A 26,280-nucleotide genomic window follows, 5' to 3' on the forward strand; every position below is an offset into this window, starting at 1 on the left:
TGGCCAACATAAGGTAAGTAAGGATATGGTAAGTAGGCTCGACTAGGGTTAACTTCCAATGGAAAGAATCAACAAGCCACAAAGAGTATTAGCCGTCCAATAAGTAAAGCAACGTTTGGTCGGTTCATCCATTATTCGATGTTGAATTATCGTTCAGTCATTCATGTCGACTGATAAAATTGGTTCTCATCATCGCCCGAGAGGTCGTTTGACAACATAATGTCTAACAACCTCCACCTTGGTGTCAAAGGACTTGCAAAGAAAAGCGTTTTTCCATTAGTGACACCTCTAACAGAAAAACCGATAAAATTGAAATCATTTATCTGTACCGATGTTTAGAAGCTCTTTGCAACTTCTAAACTTTACCAGTGGCAGCACTTTCGTGCCCATATCTGAAGGATTGTACTGTGTGTGAATTTTTTCAAGTCTTACTACTTCTTGTGATATTATATCCCTAATGAAGTGTAACCTAACATCGATATGTTTAGTGCGTTCGTGAAAAACAGGATTCTTACACAAATGTATGGATGATTGACTATCAGAGTACACAACCACATACTCATTCAAGACACTCAGTTCATGAAATAGACCTTTAAGCCATAGAGCCTCTTTAATTACTTCAGTGGTGGCAATATATTCTGACTCTGTAGTGGATAGTGCAACTATGTGTTGTAATTGTGATTTCCAACTAACACACGAATTTGATAAGGTGAATACATAAGAAGAAGTTGATTTCCTACCATCTCTATCTCCTGCATAGTCAGCATCTACAAAATCCTTTAATTTCACGCATTCTTTATTAGCACTAAATTTTAGAGCTACGTCACTTGTACCCTTTAAATATCTTAAAAGCCACTTTAATGCTTCCCAATGTTCAGGACCTAGATTAGACATGTACCTACTGAGAGTACTAATAGCGAATCCTAAGTCCGGTCTAGTGGAAACCATCAAATACATTATGGAACCAATCACATTTGAGTATGGAATTTTACTCATGTATTCCACTTCACGTTCATTGCAGGGAGCTTGTTCCTTAGATAGAACAAAATGATTTGCAAGAGGTAACGTGACAGGTTTGCAGTCACTCATATTAAACTTTTTCAACTCTTTTGATATGTATGGAGACTGATGCAAGAATACGATGGAATTTGACCTATTTCGTTCTATTTCCATGCCTAGAATCCTTTTAGCTTTTCCTAGGTCTTTCATGTCAAATTCTCCACTAAGATTTGCTTTTATATTGTTTATCCACTTAGGAGATGATCCAACTAAAAGCATGTCGTCCACATAGAGCAACAAAAACAAATAATTGTTATCAATCTCGTTGTGTTGAAAGTATAGGCAGTGATCGAATTTACTTCTTTGAAATCCTATAGTGAGTACAAAGGAATCAAACCTCTTGTACCACTGTCTAGGTATTTGCTTTAGACCGTATAGGGATCTTTTCAGAAAACACACATAATCAGGTTTTAACTTATCTTTAAAACCTTTTGGTTGATTCATAAAGATTTGTTCATCTAGCTCTCCATGTAAAAAAGCGGTTTTTACATAGAGTTGTTCAAGTTCCCAGTCAAAGAGCGCAACCAATGCGAGCATGACCCTAATAGTAATGTACTTGACAACTGGTGAGAAAATCTCGTTATAATCAACACCTTCTTTCTGTGTGTAACCCTTTGCTACTAACCTAGCCTTAAACCTCAAGGGTTCTGAACTACTAGTATCTTCTTTAACCTTAATGACCCACTTGCAATCAACGATTGATTTATTCTTAGGTCTCGGTACTAACTCCCAAGTTTGATTCTTTTCTAGAGAACTCATCTCTTCTTTCATAGCCTCAAGCCACTCCTTAGATTGACCACTGTTCATAGCCTCTTCAAACGTTTCTAGCTCCCTATCGACTAGTTCTTCATCACTAGCGTATGCAAAATCCAATTTAGATTCATATCCGAATCTCCTAGGTTCTCTCGTTTGTCTTCTCTCTCTATCTCTAGCTAAGTTATAGTTAGCTAATGGATTTTCTTCTTCAGGATGCTCTTCTATCACTACTTCATTTTCCTCTTCAGGTTCTTGGACCTGAATCTCCACCTCACTCGAAGTACTAGGTACTGATGTGTTAAACTTTCCTAACTCCACCTTAAACCGATTTCTTTCTTCACTTGATTCAGTTTCACTTACTGGTTCGGTTTCGTTCTTTAGACAAGGCATCGCTTTCACATTAAATGTGACATCCCTACTCACGATGATCTTAACTCCTTTTTGGCTTCTATCCCATAGCCTATATCCCTTAACCCCTTCGGGATATCCTAGAAAGACACACTTCCTGGCTCTAGGTTCTAACTTTCCCTCACTTTGATGAGAAAAAGCAGCAAGCCAAACGCTTTAAGCATTGAGTAGTCACCCAATTTTCCAGGCCATTTCTCATGTGGAGTATCACCATTTAATGCAGCTGATGGAGTCAAATTTATTAGATAACAGGCAGTGACAACGGCTTCACCCCAAAATGACTTAAGAACCCCAGAACTTAACATCATGTAGCGCACTTTGTCTAGTATGGTCCTATTCATTCTTTCTGCCAGCCCGTTTTGCTGGGGAGTATAAGGAACCGTTTTGTGCCTCGTTATTCCACTTTCTTTACACATCCTATCGAATTCAGCATTACAGAATTCTAGGCCGTTACCTGTCCTTAAAAATTTGATCCTCTTGCTAGTTTGGTTTTCCATTTGTTTCTTCCAATTGTTAAAGTTATGGAAGGTTTCAGTTTTGTCTTTCAATAGATAGACCCACACTTTCCTAGTGTAGTCATCTATGATAGATAGGAAATACCTATTCCCACCCGATATGGGATTACTAGCAGGACCCCACAGATCAGAATGCACATATTCAAGCATGCTTTTAGCCTTATGCGTACTGGTGGAAAATGACACTCTATGGTGCTTTCCAAGCACACAGTGATCACAGAACGATAGGTCAGACACACAGTCATTCCCAAATGCACCTTTTTCATTAAGTAGCTTAAGTCCTTTAATGCTTACGTGTGCAAGCCTACTATGCCACGTGTGTGTGTGATCAATTTTGGCGGAAGAAATAAAGGAGTTTAATCCTCTAATCACTTCCCCAGTAGTGATATAAATGTCATTTTTCTTGATTCCCTTAATAGAGATTAACGCACCCTTCATCATTTTAAACATACCGTTTTCAATTTTACCGATGAAGTTGTCTTTCTCAAGTCTTCCTACTGAAATCAAATTCCTAGATAATTCCGGAATGTATCTAACTTCCTTTAACACGTACACAAAACCTGTGTTAAATTTTATCTTTATATCTCGAATTCCAGCAATTGTATAGGAGAAGTTATCACACAGAACTACTTGCCCATCATTAGATTCTTGCAAGTTTTGAAACCAGTTCTTTTCAGATGTCACATGAAAAGACGCACCAGAATCTAATATCCATTCATGCGTGTGAGAATTAGTAGTTAGATTTAATTCAGTAGTGTATGCGACTGGACTAGTGATCACATAGACTTCACTATTTTCAGTATCGGAGGTAGAGGATAACACATTTACCTCATCTCTTTCCTTAACCTTCTGTTTTCCTTTTTCTTTATGACAGTCTTTTATAAAATGCCCTGTGCCTCCACAGCCATAGCATTTTCTACCCTTAGTTCTCGACTTTGATCTAGGTCTACCATTCCCCTTCTTTTTCCAACTATTACTACTTGATTCGCCACTACTTTGGTATCCATCATGACTGGCTTACCTAAATTTGTGTTCTACCCCACATCATATGCAACTCTCCACTCCTCCTATCCTGTTGTTCAGCCTTCATTTCCATCTCCTTACTCCTAAGAGAATCTACGACAATTTCAGGTGTTAGCGTATCCCTACCATACTTAATGGCATTTTTAACTTCTTTATAAGAGTCCGGGATTGAATTGAGCAAGATAGTGGCCTTATAGGTTTCAGACATGGCTTCGTCACAATTGACAATATCTTGCACCAATTTATTAAATACATCTAGATTGTCGTCGAGATCCTTTGAAGGATCCATTTTAAAGCTGAAGAATCGTTCGAATAGGTAGAGTTTATTCAGTGTAGATTTAAGCAAGTATAAGTCTTCTAGTCTTTTCCAAAGTTCTTTGGTGGTTTTTAGTTTTCCCACTTTTCTTAAGACAGCGTCAGACAAGTGTAATATTATTGAGGTATAGGCAAGCTCATCGGCTTCCTCTTTTTGTTCTTTTGAGATATCAGGTGCAAAATTGCTTCGATGGCTTTTGACACCTTTTGTTGGACTAGTATGCCTCTCATCTTTTGTTGCCAGATAGAGAAGTCCCCTTTACCGTTAATAATTTCCAAATCAAAATTATGTGTTGTCATTGGTTAACACTCTAATTAAACCACACGAAGTAGTATTGGGAAACGTGATAAGGTAATGTCTTGTTAATTATTAGCAAAGGTAATAATGAACCTAAACGCTATGTCCACCAAGGAATAACAAGCACTTTAAATTAAAAGAACAAACACTCAATTAACGCAAGTAATCCTAATTCTAGCACAAGCAATGGTTACCCCTTCACGGTAATCCCAAAACCTAACGATCACCCCCACGATGATCTTGCTATTGCTGAATTTAAATGGATTAAGCCAATTTACCAGAGCGGACCTATCTGAGTCCGTAGAGTGGAGAAAAACGAGCTTGCTGTTGAATTTCAGTCGGAAGGGCAAAATCGTCCAACTTTTTCTATGTAACCTGAAACACAAAACAAAATATATCAGCACGTTCAGGAGATCGAAACAAGCAAGTTACCTGAAGACAGCGTCGTCGGAAAATCTCCCACGCGCCGCCGTCTCTCCCGGAGCTCCTCGACCTGCTGATGATGGGTATGGCCTCCGTTTGTCCAACCGAGCTTTGGTTTGTGAGTAATTGCAAATTTTCAGATTCGGGTTCTAGGTTGAAGATGCGAAAATCAGCCGATTTTGAGCCATTTTTTGCTATCCAAGCTCTCATACCAGATGTTAGGATCTTCCTCTAACTGCTCACGGTGATTTTCGGGCTCAGTTAACCATTAAAATCGAATTCAACATCAAAACTGGAGTCACCAAGCCGCCGGCACCTCTTCCTCCTATGGTTGCTTTCCTCCTTTGCTTTGTTGATTCAATCCACACACTTAGGATGGGTACCACACAGGTAAGAGTCACAAAGGCTCAAGCAATTGGCATGGAGAAGAAATCACGAAGAAGATGAAGGTAGAAGAACATGGCAGAACACGGCAGTCTCTCTATCTCACGGCTTCAACTAATGGACGGGTTCAACTAGGATGAAAACACCAATATATATAGTAAGTCAAGTGGCCAACATAAGGTAAGCAAGGATATGGTAAGTAGGCTCGACTAGGGTTAACTTCCAATGGAAAGAATCAACAAGCCACAAAGAGTATTAGCCGTCCAATAGGTAAAGCAACGTTTGGTCGGTTCATCCATTATTCGATGTTGAATTATCGTTCAGTCATTCATGTCGACTGATAAAATTGGTTCTCATCATCGCCCGGGAGGTCGTTTGACAACATAATGTCTAACATTGCCAATTACATGTTAATATCGTTTTGGGACTTCATTACTGGTTTATATTGTTACTCGTATATCCCTGTAGTTGCATTCTTTCTCTTTTATCAAGTACAGACCAGAATCTTTACATTCTTGTTTTATCGATGCTTGTTCTCAATGGTGAATAATTCATTCTGAAGATGGTTTCTCCTTTAGAACTTTTGGTGCAGCAATCCCCTTGTTTTAAATACATTACGTTACTTGCATATGAATCTCACGAGTTATAATGTAGCTGAGTAGGACAAATTCTCTAGTTTTTTCTTCAATTGACAATCTTTTAATTATATAAATGTGCTTGGTTTAGGAGGGAGTTTTAAAAGAGTTTACGCATCAATTTAACCTCCGTCACATGTGAATTGCACGTGAACTGCACGTGTTATATTGTAGCTGGATAGGATAAATACTCGACAATGTGATTTCTTTTTAGATAGTTTATGAAATAAAGATATGTAAAGATTCTAGAAGTCACGTTTGTTATTACTATTTGACTTGATGAAAATATCATCCCATAAGTCAAGCAATGGATAGTGATTATAGCAGGCTTGCGTCGCAATATAATCACTTTTGGAAGCTTTTATAATGGATTCTGTTAATCGATGGATTTCTTTAATTAAATCCTTCTCTATGACAAGAAAACACGATAATTAAGTTAGTAAAGCTCAAGTATTAGTCATTTTACTTTAACTAAGTTAGGAATTGTAGAGTAAGCTTATTTGAACTTCTTGTGGTTGGTTAAAATTGTTGGAGGAAAGAGGGGTTTACTAACTTGGATTGACTAATGCCTTTCAGGAGGACTACACTAATAGGAAGAAGAAAGTGAACAAAATGAAACTTGTATTTCTCAACTCCAAAACTTACACACTTGGCTTGCCTTTATATAGTGTTTATATGAAACTTCTAATCCACACAATTTATAAGGACTCCTAGACCACATATTTACATGAGACTTTTAGATCACACATTTGGACAAAATATTTTCCTAGAATACTCTAGATAGATTGTATATATAAAACAACATATTCTTCTTGTCACATTACCACATTTATCACCACATATTTTACTTAAATATTTATAGATTTTTCTTAACAATGTTTCGAGAAATGCTAGGCATTTTTGGCTTTTTAATTGATTTAAGCGTATGAACAAAATACTTAAGCTCATATTATTTAGTCCAAGAAATAAAGTTTACTACTCAACAACAATAATCAAAAATTCAAATTATCATTTTATCAATCTTTGAAATAGACCTTCCACATATAAGTTTAGTTTTCCTTGGAAACAATTAATTGCACTCATGGTTGTGAAAAAGTTGCTTCTACAGAAAGAAAAATAACCATGACTTGCTAAATAGATGAAAACAGTACACTATATATGGGGTTATTCAACTGCGAAAGTTTTTAATGAGGCATTTCATGAGCGAATTCTACTTCAAAAGTAAAATAAAAATCTAAAATCGTCGTTTTCAATTTTCATGCCACATCATCAATCCCCAATACATCTCTGTCTGGCAATCAAATTCTAACACCAGCTCACTAAATTCCTATATAAACCATCTACTAACCATTTTATTTCTGTAAAAGATCGACATTTTTTTTTTACAATTTCCATTATCCAATTTCAGTTCCTTTCTATAGTTTATAGTAAAATTCAACTGGTAGAGACTCCACTACGGGAGGTAGAGGGAGGGTCAATGCATGGATCGAAAATCCTATGCCAATCTAGTAAGAATAGTATTGAATTCCCTGTAGGCAGAATCGCTGATTTCTCAATTTTGGAAAGTATGCTGAGGATGTCAATTTCGTGCCCTGGTCTTTCTCTCTACCGTCCTTGAATACCTTGTTGCTGAGGTGGGTTATGGGTTTTGTTTGTCCCCATTCCACATATTTTTTTATATTTGTAGAACAACACGTCAACATGACTATTTCATTCACAGAAGGATAGCTCATTCGAATTTAAGAAGGATGACTCATTCAAATTTCGGATGAATAGCTCATTTAAATTTATGACAGATAGCTCATTTGAATTTCAGATGGATAGCTCATTTGAATTTTGAGAAGGTTAACCTATTGGTATTTAAATCTTTTTGATATAGCTAGAAGTATAGTTCTTTTGAATTTTAACTCATATGTATAATCTACAAAGTAGAATAGTTATTGTATTGAGCTCTATATATAAAGAACGTGTATTCACGATTCAATATATAAAAAAATCACGAACCTATTATTCTCTCTCCTGTGCTTCCTTATCCCAACTTCTCACCATCAATACCAATCTTAATCACACAATCTACCCCATGCGAAGAAATCATGCCCTATCCTACTTCCATGGTCAGTCCATTTTTTGTTACATTCATGGCATAGTGAAACCACCTCCGAAAGAAGTTGATTCCCCCCATCACATTTCTGATGCTCTCTTCCAGATTCCAAACCTCAATATGAAACAGTGGCCTGGATTCCTTCTTCATTCCCACCATAAATGCTCCCCTCACTGAAACTTTCCTCACTCAGATCATAGCCTACAACATCTCCTAAGAACTATGGCTTGCTCTCAAATGCAATATCTCCTCATTTCCTCACACTCGAACTGTTCAAATCTACACTAAATTTAAATATTTAAAATTTTTAAATTTTAAATTTTTAACTTTATTTAATTTTTTAAGTTAAATACTAACTTATACACAAAAAAATTATTTATTAGTAAAATATCACTTATAAGTAAAAAAATTCATTTAAGAACCCATAAACCGAAAATTTTACTTAGGGACATGTATATAATTTTATTGTTTTAAAAATCTTTCTAAACTAGTGGATAATAAACTCTGAAACATAGGTTTGACAGTTTTAAAAATCGCTACTAAAACCACAAAAAAATTTGAACTGCTCGAATTCTCTGTTGGAAGAATCGATAGATTTATAAGGAATAGAAAGTTTGATGAGTGTGTCGATGCCGTTGCCCTGGTTTGCCTCCCTGCCATTCTTGAATACCTTGCTGCTGCGATGGGTTATCGGTTTTGTTTGATCCCATTTCGAACATTTTTTATGTTCAGGATTTACTATATGGTTCTGTTGATTGAGGTTTTGAAGCGTGCAGGAAACTAGGCCAGGGACAAGAAGAGGAACAGGATTGCACCTAGGCATAAACAATTGGCTGTAAGGAATGACGACGAGTTGAGCAAGCTTTTGGGAAATGTTACCATTGCAAATGGTGGGGGTTCTGACTAACATTAATCAGTATTTGTTGCCAAAGACAGCTGGCAGAAAAGAAAAAGAGATTGGCTCTGCTTCGCAATAGTTCTACGGTTTTTAATGTATTATTTACAGTGTCTGGATGGATATTAAGCTCTTATTTGATCACTATTATTTGATACTCTTTTTTCTGCATTCTCACTTTCAACCACATATCTACACAATGTAATATTTTGCATGTAAATCCAAAACTTTTCCTTACTTTTTAACTACATATTTTCCTAAAAAACACTGTCCAAAACATAGTTTTCCAAGATAATGGTTGTCAAACAGTGGCTAAGGGTTTTGGTCTTCAGATTTTTATCAGTTAAGACCCTTCTAAAATATAATATTTTTTTGTTTAATTATACGAGTCTATGATTTTTTATTTAATATGTCAATAATCAGTTGTCTTAAGATTATGCGACTGAAGACATAGATGTTGCTTGCTTAACTATTTGGTGGTAACTGGCATTGTTTGAAATATCGAATGGGAATGAATATTCTATTATGTGGCATATGATATATAAAGCACTAATCTTTGGAGTAAATTGGATATGAATGCCGATTGGATGTTTTATAAGCACCCTCGATTAAGTTAATATGGGTATTAGTTGCGCCAACGTTGAATACAATTAAATTGATCATTGTTCATTTTCGATCTAGTACTCAACATATTTGGAACATAAACATCAATGGGTTTCATGATTTGGACTCAGTCTACCCATTTGTACTCGTATTTAGGGTTTGTAGACGTGGTCAGACATTTCTCTGGCTTGTAGAACTCAGCGAGGATTCTTTATAGTAGATTTACTTGGATAACGAAATCTAGACATTGTTGACAGTAAGCTATCCCAAACCATTTAGTTATATCCTTCCCAGGTGGTAGCCTTACAGCTTCTCTCAGGTTTTCACTGCCTAAATTTGCATCAATATGTTTTCTTAGTTGTACCATCTTACTTTGCCATAACATTCTTTGGCTCCTTCAATTGCTAAAAAAATGAAAAATGAAATAAAAAAGCCTAATGCCTCTTCACAAAGAAGAGGATAGAGAAACTAGTTTCCTCCCTATTTTTCAAACATAGAGAAATAATTACCACATAGGGCTAATTACCCAATCTAATTTTGTATCTGCATTCAATGTCTCGTATAAAGAAAATTACTTTTGTACTAATGGAAGTGGACCCTGGTGAAAGTAAACCAATATTTAGTGACTAAAAAGTTAAAATTAAGTAAAATTTATATTATAAGTTATTTATACCTAACAGAACACTTAAGATGCACGTGCAACACATGTGATGTATTTGATTATGTAATTGAATGTCTAATTCTTGGTGAATTTATACTTATATGAGATTCTTTTTTTAACTTTCGAGAATATTATTTACTTACAAGTGAAAATTTTCTTATAAGTAATTCTTTTGACTTATAATTTACTTATTAGTAATTTTTTTACCATGATTGGATTTTTCATACAAGTTAAATTTCTACACATGAGTAAATACACACACACAGACAACTTATTTACTTATGAATATATGTGTTTCAATTCAATTCAAAATTTCCATATTTTTCATGAAGTATTTGAATTAATAATATGGTCTAAATGTATTCATAGAGGGTATTATTTTAACCGTGTTGACTAAAGGGAAATTAGGACCAATGGCATACATACACCTTGGCAAAAGTTAGCCCATATTTAATTCTTAAAAACATGAAATTAAGTTAAATTTTTTGATTATGAGTATACATATTTTAATTCAACTAATTTTACTCCTTATTGTTCATGAAATAGTGACTTTAAAATATGTTTTAAAGCGTTGCATAGACATTATTATTCCAATCCCATAGACTATAGGGGTATAACACCCCATATTATGTTATATTGGGTGTTAATTACAAGAAACGTTGAATAGGATTAAATTGATCTTACTACAACTGGGCATTGAACCATTCCTTCAAGTACACAACATATTTGGGAATGGAAACTTCGCGTCTTCCCATTTGTACTTGTTTTTTGGGTTAGTATATATTGTTTGACAGTTCTATGGTTTACAAAACACAGCAAGGGCTCCATAGAGCAGATTCATATGGTTGATATCTACAGTGTTGACAGCAAGCCATTGATTTATATATATCAGAGGTGGTTGCCTTACAGCTTCTCTCAAGTTTCCACTTCCTAAGGTTGCATTTTAAGCTACTTATATTGTCTACTTTTTTTTAACAAAACATGTGCTAGCATGTACAACCCAAATGATTTATTTTTAATTTATAACTAGTAGTATAATTGATTTTTTTATTCTAGGTGAATTTGTATTTGTTTAGTTTTTTTATACCATATGAGACTTTTTACTTATAATTAATTTTCTTTTTACTTCTAAATAAATTTTCACTAACGAATGCCTTTTACCTTATAGGTAAATTTTATACCATGAACGATTTTTTTCTTTTCATAAAAATAAATTTTTATGTTTATGTTTATATATAAACTTGTTTACTTATGGGTATAGGTGTTTTAAAATGATTGGTAAAACGATATTTTGAAATTTTGATTACTTTAAACAATCATAAGGAGTTCAAATGAGCTTACTCAAATGTTTCTAATTTAGTTGAAGTGCAATGACTGATTCCTGAGCCTTACGAACATGAATATACACTACAATAAAATGTACATTTTACGGCGTGCATTGCATGCCGTAAAACCCAATTTACGGCGTGTGGCCGCATGCCGTATAAAGAAATGCTGTAAAAAGTATTTCCTTTTTACGGCGTGCAATGCATGCCGTCTGTGAACGCCATCAAAACCTTTTATTTTTTAACGGCGTGCACATGCACGCTGTAAAAGGTAACGAATTTTTTTTAAAAAAAAAATTGTTTATGTATTTGATTACCAATAGTAATTACAAAACAAAATTCCATAAATATAACCAGGTTTTTCATAGATTCCATAAATATTGAGTACAGTTTAATACAATATATCAATGTAAAATTCATTTCAATACTTCTCAAAAAGTATATACCACTTCAGATAAAAAAATCATTCTTGGTGCCTTTGAAACTTCTTCACTATGCAATTACGACTTCTTGCTATTTCTTTGTCTTCTTTCCTGCTGCATTTATGAGAGAGAAAAATTGTATAAATGCTAACTAAAGGAAAGGTCACTGAACAAATCAAGAAAATGTAAAATGAACCTTCTGAAGGTTGGTAAAAATATCCATCGTAAGCTCTGAATCCGCGGGTTCTTGATAATCAATTTTAGCTCCTTGAACACCCTTTGAGACAACGGTGTTCGTGTTCTTATCAGCATAAAGAAATTCCTAAAAAAATTAACATTGATCCCCTAATGATCTTTGTCAACAATGTAAGAGAAATTGCATCTGTTTCCTCACTTCTTTCCTAATATACATTCTACATGCCTTATGGACTCATAATATTAGGTGCCAAACTGAAAAGTGTACTTTTCTGGTGCCTATTTCATTTTCCTAAATAACATAATTCAGGTATGTAAATTAAGATGCATAACCTGCAGTAAGTAGAAGTGAGTAGAAGTATAAAACTGACAAGTTCAAGTACAAGCTGATTACGGGGAAGTTCACCACTGTCTGCAATCCCAACTTTGCTTTTGGTTGTTCCACTCTTGTTGCATTCGGCTTCTATCTTATACACCACATCTATTCCGGACAGCACCTTTCCGAATACAACATGACGGCCGTTCAACCTGTTGAACATTTAACTTTTGTTAGATTTTTAGGCTAAATAGAAGCATCAGACAGAAGATCTGAAAATGGATGACAGTTTTCTCATAACAGCAGGATCATAAATTGTATAGTTACCAGCGGGTCGTCACAGATGAAAAAGTGTGAACCATTAGTGTCCTGCCCAGCATTTACCATAGACCTAAGCCCTGAAAATTGGACAAAAATAATAAGATTACACAAAGAATGCTTTCACACAGTGAAACTCAAAAATCTGAAATCATGGAGTGAGATGGTATTAGGGAAGGGGAGGTTCTGGGGCATATATAGGCAGTTCTCCTACCAGGTCTGGTATGTTTGATTTTGAAATTTTCATCAGCAAACTTCTCCCCATAAATTGACAATGTCTTAGCTTTTGAATGAAATTAAAGTAGGTCACAGTCAACGGTATTGTAGGATGTCATCAAAATTAACCCACATAATAAGTCAAACCTGATCATAATGGTATAACATTTTCAATCACAGAACAATACATTGAATATTCATAACCATAAGTCAGAATCAAGAAATTACCATGTTGGTATGGCCAACTCTCTTTACTGGGGCCTCGCCTGATTGCCCAGTAATTAGTAAGGAAAGGAGGATCTTGACGTTTCACACAATGACATGACATTGTAATTGCAACTTCTGCATAATCCATTCTCCAACTTTGAAATAACAAGATCAACTAGCTCAATATACTTTTAAGAATCCTCCAATAAAATTAACATGTGACCTCTATATAGCGGCTAGTTAGGTGACATTATTTTCCAATTCTGCCCAGTTGACCAGGTCAACATATCCAATTGCATCAATTAGTGGGACTTGGAACCTCATATCTTATCATCTCATCTTTTTTGCTAAAGCTAGGCTTCTTAAGCTCATATTCTATAAGTTCTTCTAGAAATCAAATAAACTGAAATAAACATCATTTTTAGATTTATGAAATAAAAATCCGAGTGAATTATAAGCTACAAACTAATTGGATTATACTATCAAATTGAATTATTTATCGTTTAACTACCAACCTTCAACCAAAATGCCCATTAGCAAAGCTTCGGTCCCAGTTTTTGGGTACTGAACTTCCTGGCCTACATCTACGCAATTGCAAATGACTTTATTGCCCTCGCCAACCATCTACACACCATTGTTCAATATCAAAAATAAATCTTTAAACAATAAAATTCAACAACAACCCTTTTAAATAAACAAAAAATTGAAAAACATACTTAGGTTTTCCCTCAGATGCATTTTTCTCCAGTTTTCTGCAAACTCAAAATTGACAACAGGAAAAATAACTCAAATGAACAATAAATAAATGTGCATACACAACGTACGTGAATGATTTGTGTCCTGGGAGGCGAGCGACGAGAGTGAGCCGCGTCGGTGGAAGGCGGAGAGAAACAAGAGTGAGGGCTGAGGCTCCGTCGGTCAACGGTGGAAGCCGGAGAGAGACGAGAGTGAGCTAAGGCGCCTGTGGTCGATCGTGGAAGGTAGAGAGAGAGAGAGAGTGAGAACTGAAGTGCCAGGGGAAATCATGGAGAGGCGAAGTCGATGGGGAAAAGAGAATGGGAGAAATGCTATGTTTTTAGGGCTTTGTAATGAATTTTTTGACAATATAACATGGCGTGCTTTTTAGTGCAAGCCGTAAATGCCCATTAATACGGCTGTAAATGCTCTAATTACTTGATCTTTCATGGCATACATACATCGCATGCCATAATTGGTCTATTTTTACAGCATGCCATAGATGCACGCTATAAATGCATGCTGTAAAAAGCTACTTTTGTTGTAGTGATAGTGTTTTCTGTATGTAACAACAGGATTTACTTTAACAAGTCAATTCAATTAACAGAAGCAATTATAGAAGCCTCCAAAAGTAGTTATGTTGTGATGCAAGTTTGCTATAATTACAATCCAATGTATATTTTTAGGTGCATAGTACCAGATCAAGAAAATGGATCTGGTATGTTTGACTTTAGCCGCTTAAATTCTTACGTGTGGTTTTTATTTATTGTGTTTGAATGGGAGCTCATGAAATGCACTTTAAAATAAAGCTGCTAATGACATTGCTTATAAGTAAAAAAATATTTATATTTATAAGTAAAGTATCACTGATATATAAAAAATTTCATATAAGAAACCATAAACTGAAAATTTTATTAAGGGACATATATATAATTTTATTTTTCTAAAAATCTTTCAAAACTAGTGGATAATAAACTCCCAAACATAGGTTTGCCAGTTTTATAAATCAGTACTAGAACCACTCAAGATTGAACCTCTTGTAAATGCTCCTAAACGATACATTAAAAAAGGCTAATAACTAGTACGCCAAATCTCCCAAGCAGGCCCTTAGGATTTACAATAAAATTAAAATCTGAAAATGAGTTCGATTGGCTTCCACTAAGGGTAGTAGATGGAAGCCCAAGTAATTGAAATAATTATCTCGATCTCGTAACTGGCCTTGAATTCCCAGTTGGAAGAATCACTGGATTTTTAAGTAATAGAAAGTTTGATGAGCGTGTCGACGCCGGTGCCCTTGTATGCCTCTCCGCCATTCTTGAATACCTTGCTTCTGAGATGCGTTATGGGTTTTGTTTGTTCCCATTTCGTACATTTTTTATTTTCAGGATTTATTATATGGTTCCGTTGATTGAGGTTTTGGAGCTCACAGGAAACGAGGCAAGGGACAAGAAGAAGAACAGGATTGCACCTAGGCATAAACAATTGGCTGTAAAGATCGATGAAGATTTGAGCAAGCTTTTGGGAAATGTTACCATTGCAAACAGTGGGGTTCTGACTAACATTAATCAGTGTTTGTCGCCAAAGATAGCCGACGGAAAAGATAAAGAGAATGGCTTTGCTTCGGAAGAGTTCTACGGTTTTTAATTTATTATTTATGGCATTTGGATGGATATTAAGCCCTTGTGACCACTATTATTTGAAAACTCTTTTTTCTGCATTCTCCTCTTCAACCACACATACACGCAATGTAATTTTTTGCATTTATAAATCCAAAACTTTTCCTACTTTTTAGCTACACATTCTCCTAAAAAACACTGTTCAAAACATTGGTTTTCCAAGATAATGGTTGTCAAACAGTGGCTAAGGGTTTTGGTCTTCAGATTTTTATCAGTTAAAGACTCTTCTAAATATAATAGTTTTTTATTCAATTATACGAGTCTATGTTATTTATTTATTTTTTGTTTGTCAATAATCAGTTGTCTTAAGAATATGCGACTGAAGACACAGATGTTACCTGCTTAACTATTTTGTGGTAACTGGCATTGTTTGAAATATCGAATGGAAATGAATATTCTATTATGTTGCACATGATATATAAAGCACTAATCTTTGGACTAAATTGGATATGAATGCCCATTGGATGTTGATACTATTTTGGGACTTCATTTCTGGTTTATACTGTTACTCGCATTTTCTATATGGTTAATCCATGTTTTTGTCCATGCTTGTGCTCAGTGGTGAGTACTTCATTCCAAAGATGGTAGAAGTTGATTGTTTATACTTTAGAGCTTCTGGTGCTGTAATTCCCATCTTTTACATTTTAGTTCTTTTCATGATCGTCCAAAAACCCAAAAAAACAAAAAACAAAAAATTACATACATCGAGTGACTTGCACATGAATTTTACAAGTTATATTAAAGCTTGGAAGGACGAATTCTCCAGTTTTTTGTTCATTTCCCAATTTCTTAAATAATTAAATGTGCTCATTCAGGAAGGAATTTTAAAAGAGTTTAGGCGTCCATTTCACATCTGTCGCATGTGAATTGCACGTGCACCGCACGTAGTGTGGCTGAAAAGGATAAATACTCAATAACTTGATTTCTCATTTGATAATTTGTATTAAATGAAGATTTGTAAATGTTTCTGTAGTCATCTCATTAGTCCAGCAATGGGTGGTGATTATAGCACGCTGCATCATAATGTAATAATTTTCCGAGGCTTCTGTAACGGCTTATGCAAATAGGAAGACAGATGACCGTGTCTTTATGGAGATACTCAACTGTGAAAGTTTTTAACGAGTCATTTCACACGTGAATTCTACTTAAAAGGAAAATAAAAATCTAAAATTCTCATTTTCAATCTTCGTGACACATCATCTCCATAAAACTCTAGCACTATCTCACTAAATTCTTATATAAAACCATCTACTGACCACTTCATCTCCAAAAAGCCTGCATTTTCTAGCAAATTCTAGTTTCCAATTTCAATTCCTTTCTAGGGTTTATAGTAAAATTCAACTGGCAGAGCCTCCACTAAGGGAGGTAGAGGGAGGCCCAATGCATTGAAATCCTATGCCTATCTAGTAAAGTCGGAGTCGAATTCCCTGTACCTAATCACTTGATTGCTCAAATTTTGGAAAGTATGCCGAGCAAGTGGGTGTCGATACCCTAGTCTGTCTCTCCACTGTCCTTGAATACCTTGTTGCGGAGGTGGGTTAGGGGTTTTATTTGTTCCCATGCCATACATTTTGTTTTGTAGAACTACATGTCAACATGCTTGTTCATTAGCAGGATAGCCCATTCAAATTTCAGATGGATAACTCAGATGTGTAGGCCACAAAGCAGAATAGTTGTTGGATTGAGCTCTATATAAAGAAAATGTAATTCACAATTAGACATATATAATAAAAATCACAGGCCTATTATTCTCTATATAGAATCACTGAGCCACTAAAAATGACGAACATCTGATCCACATTGGTCTCCTCATTCTCTTCCACTTCCTTATCCAACCTTCTGCGCAGTACTGTCAAATTTTAATCACTTTCTACCCCATGCAGAAAGCTCAAGCCCTATCCTACTTCCATGTTCAGTTAATTTTTGGGTACATTGATGGCATAGTGAAACCACCTTTGACGGAAGTTGATTCCCCCCTGTTAGACATCATGTTGTCAAACGACCTCCCGGACGATGATGAAAACCAATTTTATCAGTCGACATGAATGACTGAACGATAATTCAACATCGAATAATGGATGAACCGACCAAACGTTACTTTACCTATTGGATGGCCAATACTCTTTGCGGCTTGTTGTTTCTTTCCATTGGGACATAACCCTAGTCGAGCCTACTTACCATATTTTGACTTATCTTATGTTGGCCACTTAACTAATATATATATTGGTGGTTTTCTTTCTACTCCTAACCCCGTTTAAGAGAGAACCCGAGAGGTAAAGAGAGACTGCCGCTTTCTTCTTCTGCCTTCTTCTTCGTGATTTGTCTTCCTACCAAATTGCTTGAGCCTTTGTGACTCTTACCTGTGTGGTATCCATCCTAAGTGTGTGATTGAATCAACAAGCAAAAGAGGAAATAGCAACCATAGGAGAAGAGAAGCCGACGGGTTTGTCACCTTTGGTTTTGGTGTTGAATTCGTTGTTTAATGGTTAACTGAGCCCGGAAATCACTTTGAGCAGCTTAAGGAAGATCCTAACATCTGGTATCAGAGCTTGGGTAGCAAAAATTGGCTCAAAATCGGCTGAATTTCGGACTTGAACCTTATAACCCAAATCTGAAAATTTCCAATTACTCACAAACCAAAGCTTGGTTGGACAAATGGAGGCCATAGCCATCACTAGCAGGTCGAGGCGCTCCCAGAGAGGCAGCGCGTGGCGGCGGCACTGTCTTCAGGTAACTTGCTTGTTTCGATCTCCTGAACGCGCTGATATACTTTGTTTTCTGTTTCAGGTTACACAGAAAAAGTTGGACGATTTTGTCCTTTGGTACGACGCCGACTGAAATTCAACAGCAAGCTCGTTTTTCTCCACTCTACGGACTCAGATAGGTCCGCTCTGGTAAATTGGCTTAATCTATTTAAATTCAGCAATAGCAAGATCATCGTGTGGGGTGATCGTTAGGTTTTGGGGTTACTGTGAAGGGGTAACCATTGCTTGTGCTAGAACTAGGATTACTTGCGTTAATCGAGTGCTTGTTCTTTTGATTTAAAGTGCTTGGTATTTCTTGGTGGACATAGCGTTTAGGTTCATTGTTACTTTAACTAAGAATTAACAAGATATTACCTTATCACGCTTCGCAATATTACTTCGTGTGGTTTAATTAGTGTGTTAACCAATGACAACACATAATTTTGATTTGGAAATTTTTAATGGTAAAGGGGACTTCTCTATCTGGCAACAAAAGATGAGAGGCATACTAGTCCAACAAAAGGTGTCAAAAGCCATCGAAGGTAATTTTGCACCTGATATCTCAAAAGAACAAAAAGAGGAAGCCGATGAGCTTGCCTATACCTCAATAATATTACACTTGTCTGACGCTGTCTTAAGAAAAGTGGGAAAACTAAAAACCACCAAAGAACTTTGGAAAAGATTAGAAGACTTATACTTGCTTAAATCTACACCGAATAAACTCTACCTACTCGAACGATTCTTCAGCTTTAAGATGGATCCTTCAAAGGATCTCGACGACAATTTAGATGTATTTAATAAATTGGTGCAAGATATTGTCAATTGTGACGAAGTCGTGTCTGAAACCTATAAGGCCATTATCTTGCTCAATTCAATCCCGGACTCTTATAAAGAAGTTAAAAATGCCATTAAGTATGGTAGGGACACGTTAACACTTGAAATCATCGTAGATTCTCTTAGGAGTAAGGAGATGGAAATGAGGGCTGAAAAATAGGATAGGAGGAGTGGAGAGTTGCATATGATGCAGGGTAGAACACAATTTAGGCAAGCCAGTCATGATGGATACCAAAGTAGTGGCGAATCAAGTAGTAATAGTTGGAAAAAGAAGGGGAATGGTAGACCTAGATCAAAGTCTAGAACTAAGGGTAGAAAATGCTATGGCTGTGGAGGCACAGGGCATTTTATAAAAGACTGTCATAAAGAAAAGGGAAAACAGAAGGTTAAGGAAAGAGATGAGGTAAATGTGTTATCCTCTACCTCTGATACCGAAAATCGTGAAGTCTATGTGATCACTAGTCCAGTCGCATACACTACTGAATTAAATCTAACTACTAATTCTCACATGCATGAATGGATATTAGATTCTGGTGCGTCTTTTCATGTGACATCTGAAAAGAACTGGTTTGAAAACTTGCAAGAATCTAATGATGGGCAAGTAGTTCTGTGTGATAACTTCGCCTATACAATTGCTGGAATTGGAGATATAAAGATAAAATTTAACACAGGCTTTGTGTACATGTTAAAGGAAGTTAGATACATTCCGGAATTATCTAGGAATTTGATTTCAGTAGGAAGACTTGAGAAAGACAACTTCACCGGTAAAATTGAAAACGATATGTTTAAAATGATGAAGGGTGCGTTAATCTCTATTAAGGGAATCAAGAAAAATGACATTTACATCACTACTGGGGAAGTGATTAGAGGATTAAACTCCTCTATTTCTTCCGCCAAAATCGATCACACACATACGTGGCATAGTAGGCTTGCACACGTAAGCATTAAAGGACTTAAGCTACTTAATGAAAAAGGTGCATTTGGTAATGATTGTGTGTCTGACCTATCGTTTTGTGATCACTGCGTGCTTGGAAAGCACCATAGAGTGTCGTTCTCCACTAGTACGCATAAGGCTAAAAGGATGCTTGAATATGTGCATTCTGATCTGTGGGGTCCTGCTAGTAATCCCACATCGAGTGGGAATAGGTATTTCCTATCTATCATAGATGACTACACCAGGAAAGTGTGGGTCTATCTATTGAAAGACAAAACTGAAACCTTCCATAACTTTAACAATTGGAAGAAACAAATGAAAAACTAAACTAGCAAGAGGATCAAATTTTTAAGGACAGATAACGGCCTAGAATTCTGTAATGCTGAATTCGATAGGATGTGTAAAGAAAGTGGAATAACAAGGCACAAAAACGGTTCCTTATACTCCCCAGTAAAACGGGGTAGCAGAAAGAATGAATAAGACCATACTAGACAAAGTGCACTGCATGATGTTAAGTTCTGAGGTTCCTAAGTCATTTTGGGGTGAAGCCATTGTCACTGCATGTTATCTAATAAATTTGACTCCATCGGCTACATTAAATGGTGATACTCCACATGAGAAATGGTCTGGAAAATTGGGTGACTACTCAATGCTTAAAGCATTTGGCTGTGCTGCCTTTTCTCATCAAAGTGAGGGAAAGTTAGAACCTAGAGCCAGGAAGTGTGTCTTTCTAGGATATCCCGAAGGGGTTAAGGGCTATAGGCTATGGAATAGAAGCCAAAAAGGAGTTAAGATCATCATGAGTAGGGATGTCACATTTAATGAGAATGAGATGCCTTGTCTAAAGAACGAAACCGAACCTGTAAGTGAAACTGAATCAAGTGAAGAAAGAAATCGGTTTAAGGTGGAGTTAGGAAAATTTAACACATCAGTACCTAGTACTTCGAGTGAGGTGGAGATTCAGGTCCAAGAACCTGAAGAGGAAAATGAAGTAGTGATAGAAGAGCATCCTGAGGAAGAAAATCCATTAGCTAACTATAACTTAGTTAGAGATAGAGAGAGAAGGCAAACGAGAGAACCTAGGAGGTTCGGGTATGAATCTGAATTGGATTTTGCATACGCTAGTTACGAAGAACTAGTTGAAAGGGAGCCAGAAAGTTTTGAAGAGACTATGAATAGTGGTCAATCTAAGGAATGGCTTGAGGTTATGAAAGAAGAGATGAGTTCTCTAGAAAAGAATCAACCATGGGAGTTAGTACCGAGACCTAAGAATAAATCAATCGTTGATTGCAAGTAGGTCTTTAAGGTTAAGGATGGTACTAGTAGTTCAGAATCCTTAAGATTTAAGGCTAGATTAGTAGCAAAGGGTTACACACAGAAAGAAGGTGTTGATTATAACGAGATTTTCTCACCAGTTGTCAAGTACACTACTATTAGGGTCATGCTCGCATTGGTTGCGCTCTTTGACTGGAAACTTGAACAACTCGATGTAAAAATTGCTTTTTCACATGGAGAGCTTGATGAACAAATTTTTATGAATCAACCAAAAGGTTTTAAAGACAAGTTAAAACCTGATTATGTGTGTTTTCTGAAAAGATCCCTATACGGTCTAAAGCAATCACCTAGACAGTGGTACAAGAGGTTTGATTCCTTTGCACTCACTATAGGATTTCAAAGAAGTAAATTCGATCACTGCCTATACTTTCAACACAACGAGACTGATAACAATTATTTGTTCTTGTTGCTCTATGTGGACGACATGAATTTAGTTGGATCATCTCCTAAGTGGATAAACAATATAAAAGCAGATCTTAGTGGAGAATTTGATATGAAAGACCTAGGAAAGGCTAAAAGGATTCTAGGCATGGAAATTGAACGAAATAGGTCAAATTCCATCGTATTCTTGCATCAGTCTCCATACATATCAAAGGTGTTGAAAAAGTTTAATGAGTGACTGCAAACCTGTCACGTTGCCTCTTGCAAACCATTTTGTTCTATCTAAGGAACAAGCTCCCTGCAATGAACGTGAAGTGGAATACATGAGTAAAATTTCATAGTCAAATGTGATTGGTTCCGTAATGTATTTGATGGTTTGCACTAGACCGGACTTAGGATTCGCTGTTAGTACTCTCAGTAGGTACATGTCTAATCTAGGTCCTGAACATTGGGAAGCATTAAAGTGGCTTTTAAGATATTTGAAGGGTACAAGTGACGTAGGTCTAAAATTTAGTGCTAATAAAGAAGGCGTGAAATTAAAGGGTTTTGTAGATGCTGACTATGCAGGAGATAGGGATGGTAGGAAATCAACTTCCTCTTACGTATTCACCTTATCAAATTCGTGTGTTAGTTGGAAATCACAGTTACAACACATAGTTGCACTATCCACTACAGAGTCAGAATATATTGCCACCACTGAAGCAATTAAAGAGGCTCTATGGCTTAGAGGTCTACTTCATGAACTGAGTGTCTTGAATGAGTATGTGGTTGTGTATTCTGATAGTCAGTCATCCATACATCTGTGTAAGAATCCTGTTTTTCATGAACGCACTAAACATATCGATGTTAGGTTATACTTCATTAGGAATATAATATCACAAGAAGTAGTAAGACTTGAGAAAATTCACACACAGTATAATCCTTCAGATATGGGCACGAAAGTGCTGCCACTGGTAAAGTTTAAAAGTTGCAAAGAGCTTCTAAACATCGGTACAGGTAAATGATTTCAATTTTATCGGATTTTCTGTTAGAGGTGTCACTAATGGAAAAACGTTTTTCTTTGCAGGTCCTTTGACACCAAGGTGGAGGTAGTTAGATATCATGTTGTCAAACGACATCTCAGGCGATGATGAAAACCAATTTTATCAGTCGACATGAATGACTGAACGATAATTCAACATCGAATAATGGATGAACCGACCAAACGTTACTTTACCTATTGGATGGCTAAAACTCTTTGCGGCTTGTTGTTTCTTTCCATTGGGACTTAACCCTAGTCGAGCCTACTTACCATATTTTGACTTACCTTATGTTGGCCACTTAACTAATATATATATTGGTGGTTTTCTTTCTACTCCTAACCCCGTTTAAGAGAGAACCCGAGAGGTAAAGAGAGACTGCCGCTTTCTTCTTCTGCCTTCTTCTTCGTGATTCGTCTTCCTACCAAATTGCTTGAGCCTTTCTGACTCTTACCTGTGTGGTATTCATCCTAAGTGTGTGATTGAATCAACAAGCAAAAGAGGAAATAGCAACCATAGGAGAAGAGAAGCCGACGGGTCGGTCACCTTTAGTTTTGGTGTTGAATTCGATGTTTAATGGTTAACTGAGCTCTGAAATCACTTTGAGCAGCTTAAGGAAGATCCTAACACCCCCATCCCATTTCTGATTCTATCTTCCAGATTCCAAACCCTCGATACGAGGCAGTGGTCAGGATTCTTTTATCTTTCCACCCATAAATGCCTCACTCACTGAAAATTTCCTCACTCAGGTCATGACCTACACTATCTCTTAAGAAGTATGGCTTGCTCTCAAATGCAATTTCTCCTCCTTTTTTCCCTAACTCAAAACTGTTCAAATCCACACTAGCTCGTCAGCGCTAGGAAAGACGCTATGTCCACCAATGACTATTTCCTTTGTATCAACCGCATAGCTTATGAGCATTACTAGCCGGACATTCAAGGTTGATGAAGTTATTAGTTATAGTCCGACCTATAAAATAATATAGTTGAACAATGAAAATACAATAACCACCACCAAGAGGAAAACACAAGGTCCATCGTATCTTAATTTGATCCTCTGAATGTTCTCAATGATATCCATCAATATCATTCATATCTAGTGTACAATTGCAGCACACACGAAAGAGAATGTCCAATAAATATTATAGTGCATGAAATGTACATCCAATCATGCATATGTAGTGGAGGCCCGAGTATAGGCAAGGTAGGCAATCGTCTAAGGCCCCGCTTTGGCGAGAGCCCCAAATTATTTAAAATTAATTAGTTGGTTGAAGAAAAATGAAAATCATATTTATGAAATTATGTAAAATAGAATTATTGTATACAAAAGTAAGAAACTAATAAAAATTGAAAATATAAAAATCTTTATATATATATAAAAGATCTCCTAAGTATCGCTACTTAGCTTATGTTAAGTACCAGTGACATGTAACATCATTTAATTGGTGAATCATTAAATACATGGGACCTACCATTAATTTATTCACCAATTAAATGGTGTGACATGTCACTGGTGCTTAGGAGATCATTTTCGTGTGTGTGTGTTTATATCAATTACTTTTATTTATCATTTGATATTACTTTCCCTCTTTATAACTAAGTTGACACTTTATTTTCCAAACATTCATTTTCTCTTTTTAACCAAACAAAAGGCCTCTTTGTCTCTCAAAATTCCGCATCAAACAATCACCAACCATTATTTTTTCAACCCAACAAGATATATATCCCTTTGAATTAAAATTTTAAAGATTCAATTTAGCATATTGGTTTGATCTTACTGCCATTCACTACTAAAAAACAACTTTTCAACTGCAAAAAATTACCAACGGATTGTATCCGTTGGTGATTAGAAAAGGATTATCCGTTGGTAAAAGTAATTCACTTTTCGCTACGATAATTAGCAACGGATTTTTCGTTGGTAAAGATGATATCTTTTTATCAATCGATATTTCGTGCCTAATGTAACCGTTTAACATTTTGATCTTCCTCCAACGGATATTCCGTAGGTAATGTACTGAATATTATCAACGGATGCAATCCGTTGGTAATTAGAAATAGATTATCCATTGGTAAAAATAATTCACTTTTAGTTACAATAATCAGCAGTGGATTTTTCTTTAGTAAAGACGATATCTCTTTACCAACAAATATTCCGTGCCTAATATAACCGTTTAACATTTTGATCGTTTACCTACGAATATTCCGTTGGTAATTAGAAACAGATTATCCGTTAGTAAAAATGATATCTCTTTACGAACGGATATTCCGTGCCTAATATAACTGTTTAACATTTTGATCTTTCAACAACGGATATTCTGTTGGTAATTAGAAACGGATTATCCGTTGATAAAAATAATTCACTTATCCCACATTGAAAGTTTACAACAATATCTTTGTAGTTGCTTTCTATAAATTTGTAGTCCAATAAGGAGTTAAATAATATTTTGGTCTTTCAATTCAGTTGGCTAAAAATTTAAAAATAGTAATAATAATAATAATAATAATAATAATAATAATAATAATAATAATAATAATAATAATAATAAATAAATAAATAAATAATTTTTTTACCATACGGTTATTTACAATATTGATTTTTACCAATTGTAATGATAAACATTTACCAACGGAAAGTCAGTTGGTATTGGTTAAGACTTTTACTAATGGAAATTCCGTTGGTAAAAGATTCACACTTTACCAACGGAATTTCCATTGGTAAAAGTCTTAACCAATACCAACCGACATTCCGTTGGTAACTATCAGCGACCCTCATATTACCAACGGATTTGTGATTGCAAATATTCTGTTGGTGAAGATTATTAGCAACGGATATTGAGGCTTTAGAAACGAAAAATCATGCCTGAAGCTCTGTTTTTTAGTAGTGATTGTTAAAACCTTACAAATTTCTTTCTTTATCTCTTCCCTTCAAAACACATAGTGCAGAGTATATAGGTTGTTATAACATTGTTTTGTCTTAATCTCATGATAATAATATTTTTACATGTTTGTGAAAAGTAATTTGAATTTAATAATTCTTTATCCGTGTTCCTACAAATACTTTTTATTTTTAAGTTATTTCTTATAAATTAATATAAATCTAGAAGCTCATTTGCATTTGATCATCATTTTCATTATTTTATTACACTATCTTTCGCAGTCAAATTTCTCCAATTTTGTATATAAATCACTCAAAAGTATATTGAATTTTGTTTGAAATAGTTGTAGTGAGAAAATAATCTTAGAAACAAACATACCCCTTTGCCATTGCATTATAATTCTGTTTGCCAAACTTTACTTGTAATTTGTATTGCAGGTTGAAATTCTATTAAAATCTATATTTTAATTTAAGTCAAAATCAACAAGTAATTTTAACCACATATGGGTCCCACAACTTTTCATCAACATATTTCATCTACTTTTACTAAAATCTACTTAAAATATGATTTTAATGTCCATCAAAAAAGGCTAAAACTCTATGTAAGAAGCCTCAAAATATATGCCTCACATTGGAAATTGACATAAGACCCCCAAAATATCAGGGTCGGCC

At 35.6% G+C, this 26,280-nt stretch overlaps 2 protein-coding genes and 1 pseudogene across 2 annotated transcripts; 2 read left to right on the forward strand and 1 right to left on the reverse strand.

The window, feature by feature from the left end:
- Positions 1-4,461: 4,461 nt before the first annotated feature.
- LOC111392730 lies at positions 4,462-8,894 on the forward strand (annotated as a pseudogene).
- A 3,734-nt stretch (positions 8,895-12,628) lies between these two features.
- On the reverse strand, positions 12,629-14,310 carry LOC111392731. The gene is made up of 5 exons (XM_023018134.1): positions 14,272-14,310; positions 13,900-14,079; positions 13,591-13,699; positions 13,097-13,210; positions 12,629-12,732 (listed from the first exon to the last, which is right to left on the reverse strand). Exons 1-5 carry the CDS (start codon positions 14,308-14,310, stop codon positions 12,629-12,631), a joined length of 546 nt encoding a protein of 181 aa, XP_022873902.1.
- Positions 14,311-14,329: 19 nt separating this feature from the next.
- Positions 14,330-17,969, forward strand: LOC111392732. Its single transcript, XM_023018135.1, has 7 exons — positions 14,330-14,334; positions 14,386-14,528; positions 15,018-15,137; positions 15,216-15,438; positions 16,460-16,511; positions 17,370-17,464; positions 17,888-17,969. The coding sequence occupies exons 1-7, from the start codon at positions 14,330-14,332 to the stop codon at positions 17,967-17,969; spliced, it is 720 nt and encodes a 239-aa protein (XP_022873903.1).
- The last annotated feature ends 8,311 nt before the right edge of the window (positions 17,970-26,280 follow it).

This window comes from Olea europaea, unplaced genomic scaffold (assembly GCF_002742605.1).
Source record: "Olea europaea var. sylvestris unplaced genomic scaffold, O_europaea_v1 scaffold971, whole genome shotgun sequence".
Lineage (NCBI taxonomy): Eukaryota > Viridiplantae > Streptophyta > Magnoliopsida > Lamiales > Oleaceae > Olea > Olea europaea.